The sequence below is a fragment of the Cebus imitator genome, unplaced genomic scaffold (assembly GCF_001604975.1).
Source record: "Cebus imitator isolate Cc_AM_T3 unplaced genomic scaffold, Cebus_imitator-1.0 Scaffold22, whole genome shotgun sequence".
NCBI lineage: Eukaryota > Metazoa > Chordata > Mammalia > Primates > Cebidae > Cebus > Cebus imitator.
In genome coordinates this window covers 10,723,764-10,733,784 of record NW_016107337.1, presented here as the reverse complement: position 1 = coordinate 10,733,784, position 10,021 = coordinate 10,723,764, and the positions used below count along the sequence as shown (strand labels likewise).

The 10,021-nt window shown below is 39.9% G+C and overlaps 1 protein-coding gene across 1 annotated transcript; it reads right to left on the bottom strand.

Annotated features, from left to right (window-relative positions):
• Positions 1-8,077: 8,077 nt before the first annotated feature.
• LOC108299545 (E3 ubiquitin-protein ligase RNF34-like) lies at positions 8,078-8,888 on the bottom strand. The gene has a single exon (XM_037736102.1). The coding sequence runs from the start codon at positions 8,885-8,887 to the stop codon at positions 8,363-8,365; it is 525 nt and encodes a 174-aa protein (XP_037592030.1). The 5' UTR covers position 8,888; the 3' UTR covers positions 8,078-8,362.
• Positions 8,889-10,021: the final 1,133 nt, after the last annotated feature.

The window sequence follows — 10,021 nt, the reverse complement described above, 5'->3', positions numbered from 1 at the left end:
TTTCCACTAACCACGGCCGCAATTTGGCTGGTCCTTGGGCAGAGGTCTCAGCGCTTGCTTGTACACAATAATTTTTCAAAAGGTAGGAAACCAGTTCCTGGCTTAGAGAGAACTTGGGGAAAAGAAAACAAAAATGAAACAAAACAAAACAAAGCTTACATTCTCTTGGGCCCATTTCTAACGTATCTGTGCATTCAGCAGATGAGTCCATTAATACTTTGAGCCCTTAATAAACAAAGGAAGCCCACCCAGCTTCACTGCAGATACGCCTATGGGTTCACCTGATTTTAATATAACTAGCCCCCCTTCTGTACTCACTCCACCACATTGAATGGAAAACTGGACAGCTTCTTTGCTCTAAAGTTCCACTAGCTCTTTGTGTCCTTTAAGGAGCCATTTACTTTATTGAAATAGTGATTGGAAAAGTGTTTCAGCCCCTAAGAGATTCGCTCTATTTCAGAGTTTAAACAAGAGGTGGAGGCTTTGCTAAGGCACCAAGGGGAGTATTGCTGTCATAAACACATTCTCTCTTTCTCATCTGGGGTTGGCTTCAGTGTTGGCGCAGTCTTTCCAAGGAGCATATGAATTTCTCACACACTACAGACAATACTCTTGTCTTCATATTCTGCCTTTGCACACACAAGTATATCTGGGACATTTTTGTGGAGGCTTCTGTGGTCTCAGCTCATATCAATACAAAACAAATAGCTTCTCTGGGTGTTGTGGAAGAATAAGAGCCTCAGAGTTGTTTTTCCAGTGGAGTCTCCCACACTGACCTTCTTCATAACAGGTGGGAAAAGTTTTCTTGTATACTTTGCCCTTCTTCCATAGAGGTTCAGCGCCACTGGAAGGACAAAGTGATGAAAGAATGAACTGCAGATTTCTGGAAAGTGAGTTGGTGTGAGTGAAGATGAAGGAATTATGAGCCATTGTGACGTCCTGGCAATGTCCATGTGCTTCTGCTGCTTGGGTCTTTTGCTGTTCTGTGTTCCCAATACTCTGGCATGCATTCATTCAGGAATGTCTAATTGGCAGTACATGTTGTATACCCGTATTTTTTTGGTTTATTTTTGGCTACAGTATTTACTATACTTACTTCTATTTGTAAGAATTCAGCTTGAAGAAAGACAGTCAATGAGGCTTGTCTGAGCAGTTGGCTACAGAGGAATCATCCCATACCCTAGAGCAGTTCCTGCCACATGGTGGGCTGAAAAATAGGCCTGTGGATTGAATAGCTTCTGCTTTGTTACTCTATAACATCAACTACTCTTTCAGCCCCACGACTCTCAGACAGTGTCACTTAACACTTAGGCTAACACTAAATGTCTGGAGCCTTCTACTTAAGCAAGAAGACAATAAGAGAACTTAGATCTATGCTAGGTGAACTTCCAGAGTACTACAAGACATAGTTTGGATCTGTGTCCCCACCAAATCTCCGTCAAATTGTAATCTCCAGTGTTAGAGATGGGACCTGGCAAGAGGTAATTAGCTCATGTGGGTGGATTTCCCATGAATATTTTAGCAGCCTCCCTCTTGTTACTCTCTCTGTGGTAGTGCGTTCACATGAGATCTGTTTGTTTAAAAGTGTGTGGCGCCTCCCCCTTCTCTCTATCCTGCTCCTGTTCTTGCCAAGAATCCTGATCCCCCTTCACCTTCTGCCATGATTGTAAGTTTCCTGAGCCCTCTCCAAAAGCCAAGCAGATGCCAGCACCGTGCTTCCTGTAAGCCTGCAGAACTGTGAGCTAATTAAACCTCTTTTCTTTATAATTTACCCAGTTTTAGGTATTTCTTTATAGCAATGTGAGAACAGACTAATATACAACTGGTGTCAAATTTTCCTCTGATTTGGTCTTGAGGTCTCTCTTTCTGGAGAGTGACTATAATTCTAGCCCTGACCTGTTGGTTCCATGGGAGGTGGTTGTGGATGTTTACAGAATGCCTTTCAGGGGATACTTCTTTACCTGGTGAGTGGATGGCCTAATAACTAAGTGTCTAACCCATGATCAGATGTTTCTTTCACAGGAAACTTGTTTTAACTAGCAGGTGTCCTTGAAGCTCTTGGCTGACCTGTGTTCAGTTTATTCTAACCAAGATAGCTACCCTTTAGGATGGCTCTGAGCAGGAGGAGTGTTATACTTGGGTGTGTCCACCAGGTGAGACACAAAGAAGACCACACAACAAAACACATGAAATAACACAAGCAGTGTATTACTTACAGATCCAGAGAGAAGATGGCAGCACACTTTGCAGGGCCTGTGAAGGGAAGAACCAGGACACTTGGTTCAGCCAGCAGGGGAGAAGAAAGTGAGACAGCGAGAAGGACCTGTGGGCCAAAGCCTTGACTGGGGTCCAGGGCATTACACAAGCAGATTACCTGAAGGGGGTTCTAATTAGTTGGCTTACAGAAAGCAGGCACAAGTTCTGTGGATCACTGTGGCCTGTCTGAACAGTCCATGCAAGGCATGGGGATCAGTGGGGTGAGTCAAGAGAATTGTATCTAGCTGTCCTTAGGCAGGTGGTTACCAGGAGGTGGTTGTCTAAGGCAAATATCCAGATTGATCCCATTGAAAAATTGGGAGGAGATGAAGAACTGGAAACTATGTTCAAAAGGGACTAAACTCTACTTCTGTTATGAGAAAGTACAACTCATTCAAAAAGGATACTGAGGCAACATAAAATTGCAAGAATTCATTCCAACAGCCAGTCTAGGACCTTGGTGTTCTAGCCCTCCAGTTCTTGAGTTTGCCTTTTCTGCTGGCTTTCCTTTCTGCCCTTATGTATCCATTAACCCGGCTCCTAACTGGTTCCTCTAGTCCTTCCACAGAATAAAGTTCCACCTCTGAACTCCAGCCATCTTGTGACTATGTGTCTGTTAGCAGTGGAAAACCTCCTGTGAAACTACACATAGACAGTTAAACTTGAAACACTAAGGTTGATTGACTCCATTTTTTTGGCTCAAGCCACCACTGCTGGATAAATGAAATTCTAGGCACCGGAATGTAAAATGCCTAACAGCTTCTGTGTACACATTTGTTTTTCTCTTTTAATTGATATTCTGGCTTTAGCCCCACTGCAGAGTTATATCTATTGAACAAATAATTCTGATGCTCTTATTTTCTTTATTCTCAGTCCTGGAGAGATGAGGAAGGGAGGAAAGTAGGTAGGAGACAGGATTTTGTGGACTTTTAGCTCACCCCCTCCTAAACACTACTGTTCCATCCCGGTACTGTCCAATCAAGCTTGTTTATGGAATCTTTATACTGGCTTCCTAAAACCTCCAGGACATGGAAGAGGCAAAATAGCATAATGGTATTCACCCTGGAGCCAAAAGCCTTGATTGACTCTGACTTTGAGACTTATTCATTCTCATTCTGTGTAAGTTTTCTCATATATAAAATGGGGATAATAAAATATCATAGGATTATTGGAATAGTATGTATAAAGGGCTTCAAACAGTGACCGACTCATAGAAATTTTTCAGGAAGTGTTGGATATTCCAACTAGTCTTCGCTCCTGAAGAAAAGGTAATGATTTCTTAAGTAGATTTGTCCATTTTACAGGACCTCTTAGGCTAACAATAGTCCAGAAAACTGTTTCAGTGCTTTCTATTCTTAGTTCTGGATCTATTCTTTTCCTCTGCTTAGAATCGTCTTTTCTAGAGTTTTGCATGAATTATCTTTTATTGTTCAAAACTCAACTTGAATAGTCCGCCCCCATTAGAAAGACCTGCCTTGGCCATGCTTGATGGAGTCACCACTGCCTATTTTCTATATTTGACCCTGTTTATTATGTCCTTATAGCATAATTTATAATTATTCTTAATGTGATAGTTAACATTTTTGTCTGTTTCCTCTACCTGATAGTAAATTTAGTGAGTGGAGACAAAGTTTTTGGTATGTTTATCTAACATATATATATATATATATATATATATATATATATAAATATATGTACACACACATATAAACACACTGTATGAGACAGAGAGAGAAAGAAATATTGATTCATATTGACTGAATGTTGACATACTGCAAGACCATCAGAAATTTCAAAAACGAAACACCCATGTTACATTTGTTTCCTTGAGTAAAACTGAAGAAATGCAGATATTTTCAGAAAATTGTCAGAACGATTTTTATCTGATTTTCCCCAAATAGCCCTATATTGGTTTAATATTTGCTAGTTTTGTTGATTCTTTCAAAACCCTACCTCTAGTTTTGTCAGACTTGGGCTTGAGCTAGAACTTGACATCACATTAAAGTTTGCCTAAGACACTGTTTAAAATATGATTAACTGGCAAATTTATTTCTCCTCCTGACCCAGGAGAATTTCGGATTGATTGAGTCAGATTCTAAGTAATGCAAATTCTGCCCTAATTGTACAAACACACTTCAGCTTCCTCACACTCTTGTTCCTTCTGGTTATCTGCTCATAACAAAAGAGAAAAAATAGGGAAAATAATTTGCTCTCTTATATCCCCTCAAGATGATATGTTCTAGGTGTGATTGAATATCTCCAAACCCTTATATAAATGTCAAGTCAATAACCTCTAGCTAATATTTATTAAGAGCCTAGTAGCAGGCACAATGCGGTTAAGTGTTAAGGATCCAGTTGAATAAGATACAACACTCCTCATAATTTACAAGGATAAAATCGAATCAGATATAGTTAGATACATGTAAAATGTAACTAAAATACATTACCAAATATAGTATGATAATGCTACCACTATTCAAAAACTTGGAAGGTACAGTAAAGAATATGATAACTAAAACAAGGCTTCTCATGTTCCTTTTAAAAAGAAATTATTCCTGGCTGGCCATGGTGGCTAATGCCTGTAATCCCAGCACTTTGGGAGGTCGAGGTAGGTGGATCACCTGAGGTCAGGAGTTCAAGACCAGCCTGACCAACATGGAGAAACCTCATCTCTACTAAAAATACAAAATTATCCGGGCATGGTGGTGCATACCTATAATCCCAGCTACTCGGGAGGCTGAGACAAGAAAATCACTTGAACCTGGAGGCAGAGGTTGTGGTGAGCCGAGATCATGCCATTGCACTCCAGCCTGGGCAACAAGAGCAAAACTCCATCTCAAGAAAAAAGAGAATATGATAACTATCATTTGTTACACAGTTAAACTCTATGTAGTTACTGGGCACTATATTTTTAATTTAACATTTAAATTTGGTTTTTGAAAGATGCTTTTTCCACGTATACTTGAGGGATAGAACAGGAAACGTGCATTTGTGAAACAGCAAGCAGTGTGGTGTGATGAAGCAAGGGCTCCCTTCCAGAGAAGCAGGAAATAGGACTGCGCAGGGAGGTCATGTTCAGGGCCTGTGGGACGTTTCACAGCAAGGAATCAAACAACCTCTATGGCCAGAACATCTGCATTCATTCACCAAAAATGTATGTGTAAAGACTGCACAGTAATTTCAAAAATACGGTATATTGGCTATTTAATTATACTTTTAATAGTAACACCAATGCCTTGCAAAGTATGAGGAGGTTTTGTTTACTTAGAATTATGGCATTATAAGCTAATTCTTGATTAGCTAAGCGATTTATATATTAATTTTGATGGTGTCAATTGAAGAACTGATATTTAATAAGAGCTAATATTCTCAGAGGAAACACATTTTGACACCTAAAGTTAAGTCTTTCTTGGTTTTGATTTTGGCAGCGTTTTTGGAGAAAGGATTTGAACAGAGCCAATTTGTCCTAAATATTACAAGGACTAGAACTTGACCACATGGGAGGACATTTCAGATTAAGAGGGATATTAGGCCCTTTTGAGAGGTGTAAGTTGTGATCTCTTCTTACAGATGAGCTACGGACATTAGTCAGAGGTTTTACGCTCTGGATGTGTGTTATGTATGTTATAGATACCATTTTGAATCTTTTGTTTTCTTTCTTTAATAGAGTCTAGGAGGCAAAGTTTCTGAAAACGTGATAGCCATTAATGAATTTAATAGACCTTTGAACCATAAGAGTATTTGGAATAATTTCTTTCTTTTTCTTTTCTCTTTTTTTGAGATGGAGTCTCGCTCTGCTGGGATGGTGCAATCTTGGCTCACTGCAGCCTCCACCTCCTGGGTTCAAGTGATTCTCCTGCCTCAGCCTCCCTAGTAGCTGGGATTACAGGCACATGCCACCATGCCTGGCTAAGTTTTTTATTTTTTAATAGATACAGGGTTTCACCACGTTGGCCAGGTTGATGTTGAATTCTTGACCTCATGGGGTCCACCCACCTCAGCTTTCCAAAGTTCTGGGATTATAGACGTGAGCCACTGCAGCCAGCCAGGAATAATCTCTTTTTAAAAAGAATGTGAGAGGCCTATTTTTATGACATTTTAAAAGATTCTAACCACTTTTTTGAACTACAGTTAGCATGATATGACTACATATATTTAAATTATGCAGCATAGTAAATGTTGGCATATGTATTTATCTGGAAACTATCACCGTAATCAAGATGAGGACCTTATCCATCATAATCAGGGAAAATATATATTTTTCACACTTAGAGACTCAAAAAAAATGTCAGATTCTAAAATTCGAAGTACTTTGTTTTATCCAAACAGTTGTCTGAGAATAACAAGGGGCATATTCTTCCTACTACATCTCAAATGAATACACAGGCATCGATTTTAATCATATTAGGACATTAATCTTAAAAAAAATCAATTGAGGTAAGCTCACTCCTGTTTACAAGACATCATTATAATTGGAGTAAAGAAAACTTAAAGAAGGATTAAATGACAAGCCATTTTCATTTTCATTTGAAAATTCAGACACGGAGAAGCATTTATCTTTTAGAATGTAATTGTCCAAAATGAACACATGTCGTTTATTACATGTATCTGTCAGTAAAGGAAAAAAAAAATACGTCTGAGATTAATGACATGCAGTTTCCTAACATAAGCTTCTGGGGGTTAGAGATGGTCTCAGAAGATCTCAGCCCTTCACTCTGCTGTCTCCCTGCTCTTAGAGGGTGTCAGTGGAAAATGAAGGTCCACATCTCCTCTCAATCCTGCAGACTTTTCTGGAGTGGCTTCATCATCTAACATCGCCACCCCTGGGGTGGGCCTGATTTGAGGCAGAATCTAGCATTCCCTTTCCAAGGAGCCCAATACCTACCAATCCTCAGCTGCTCTCTCATTTTTCCTGTCCTCCACTACAGGTTTCCTGTACGGTCTAGGTGGTGGTGAGGACGGCTAACTTTAAGTCTCATGGATTTTTAAAAAATTATATTGTTGTCTTTGGCTCAATAAGAAATTTGAGAAACAAGAATTAGTTTTCTGTTATCTGTGCTCCGCTGCCATCCCCTCACTGGGGCTGTGAAGGTGTAGCTGCTGCAGTGAGGGGAAGCTGAGGCGTAACTGGAATGCTAAAAGCAAAAGCATGACTTCCAAACTTTATCCCATGACTTTGACTTTGGTTGTTACTATTCTGTCTCCCATCAAATGTAAGGTCTGTGAAATAATCTTATTTTCAAATATATTGAGTGCCTTTTTTATATCATAAAAATATATTGAGTGCCTTTTTATAATATAAAAATATTTTATAATAAAAAATATATATATTTTTTAAACTAATTTTATTCCTAAAGTTAAAATCAGCTAGCAGGTAGCACTGAAAATACACCTTCACTATACAAAATGGTGTAAACTGATTACACATTAATAAAGAATTTAGCACACAGACTTCTAATAAAAGAAGCTAGATGCAGCCCTTGCTATAAAAAGCTATACCTGAACAAAAACGGACATGTGTAGTCTAAGGCCCTGGCAGTCGACTATAGAATGTCAGTTGTTCCCAATTATGTTTAAATGCAGAAACAGCAACAATGTGGAAACTTACATTCATCAAATGTTAGTTAGCATTTAAAATATACATGACTAAAAAAGCGAACATTCAGAGGAGCCCCCGCTCAGCATGTTCCATGTCGGCCACTTGTGGACACTGATCTCACCCAAAGAGGACAGAAGTTTCAAACATCTGAGCAGTTTAAGTTAAAAACAGGATGAAGGGGAAATAAGAGAACGGGGTAACTGTCCTCCAAAGACACAGTAGCTGTTGCCCACATGGCACAAGCAGGCTGACTTCAATGAGTGTTCAAGGGATGGGTGATAAAGCCCAGCTGAGCCCGGGAAGCTCATGTGTCCACAGGCAGACAGGCTCATGGCATGGACCAAGGTTTCCACAACTCAGCATGGATCTTTCTGTCCCCACTTAGTAGTGAAAATAATTTTTAAAAATAGCTTCAGCCTTTGAACAGTAACTTTCTAGTCCCTTCTGTAAATAGAAATGTTTGGGGTCAAGTTTGGGGTGACTGTCCTGTTGAGGGGAGCCTCCGTTTTAGGACTTGAACACATGCACGGCTAGCACCACATACTGCCGGCAGATGGGACACTCACTCACGCGCTTGCCGCACTCGGTGCAGGTAACCACGTGCCCGCACTCCGGCAGGACACAGTCGATGACGGCATCCATGCAGATGCCACACAGGCTGACGTCTTCCTCATCTTGCAGCTGCAGCCGCTCGCCATGGGACTTTTGATTTTCTTTATTCTCTTTGTATAACCGGTTTACTCTCTCTACCAGTTCCCATTTTTCACAACAGCCAGAAAAGTTGACAAAATTCCGAGCCAGGATTTCCTTCAGCTGGCGCACGCTCATCCCTTCCACATCATCGAGGCTTGACAAGTCAGACAGTGAAGCTCTCACTCTCTCCTTGGAGAGCCTAGGGGTCTCATCATCCACGTTTTCTTCTTCCTCATCGTCGTCATCCTCCTCCTCGTCATCATCATCTGTGTTTGCTGAAGTGATTTCACTTTCTACCTGTGCCGGCACTCCAGATCTGAATATCTGGTCTCCATCCATAAGCTTTACAAATATTGTATAATATAAAAAATATTTTATAATATAAAAAAGGCACTCAATATATTTGAAAATAAAATTAATAAGTAAGTAAATAAATAAATACTGAATTGGTCAAGACCTAATCATGCACACTGATTTTTCAGCTTCCTATTTTCTTTAGGTCAAAAATAAGCTACTAATTAAATAATTCATGCCTTAGTTTATCCAGGCTGCTGTCACAAAATACCATAAACTAGGTGACTCGTATAAACATTTCTCACAGTTCTAGAGGCTGGAAAAGCAAAGATCGAAGTACCAGCCAATTCATTGGGAAGGCAAAGATTGAGGTAACAGCAGAGCCAGGTACCACTTCCCAGTTCATAAATGACATCTTTTCGCTGTGTCCTTACATGGTGGAAGGGGCAAGGAGTCTGTCTCAGGCCTCTTTTATAAGGGCACTAAACCCATTCAGAAAGACTATTCCCATGACGTAATTATCCAAAGGCCTTATCTTCTAATACCATCACTTTGGGACTTAGGATTTCAACATACGAATTTTGAGGGAACACAAACATTCAAACTATAGCAAGTTGTATATTACTTTTTATGTCTTTGGGGGGATGCTTCCTTTACTTCCCCCTCTAAATGAATACACTTTATTTTTTGATTAATTTTAGGTTTTGATTAGTAGAAAGTACAAAGAGTTACCATATACCTCCTCATCCCACACAATTTCCCTTATGCTGGAGTGCAGTGGCACAATCTTGGCTCACTGCAGCCTCCATTTCCCAGGCTCAGGTGATTCTCCCGCCTCAGCCTCCCAAGCAGCCAGGACAACAGTTGTGCATCATCATGTCTGCTAACATTTTGCATTTTTGAACAGATGGGATTCAGGCTGGTCTCCATCTACCTTCCTCAACCTCCCAAATTTCTGGGATTACGGGAATGAACCAACATGCCTGACTAATTTCCCCTATTATTAATACCTTGCATTACTGTGGAACATTTATTACAGTTGATGAGCCAATATAAATTATGATTGACTAAAGTCCATACTTTACATTGGAGTTCCCTCATTGTGATGTATACTCTGTGGGTTTTGACAAACATGAAATGACATATATCTACCATGACATTAGGACACAGAGTAGTTTC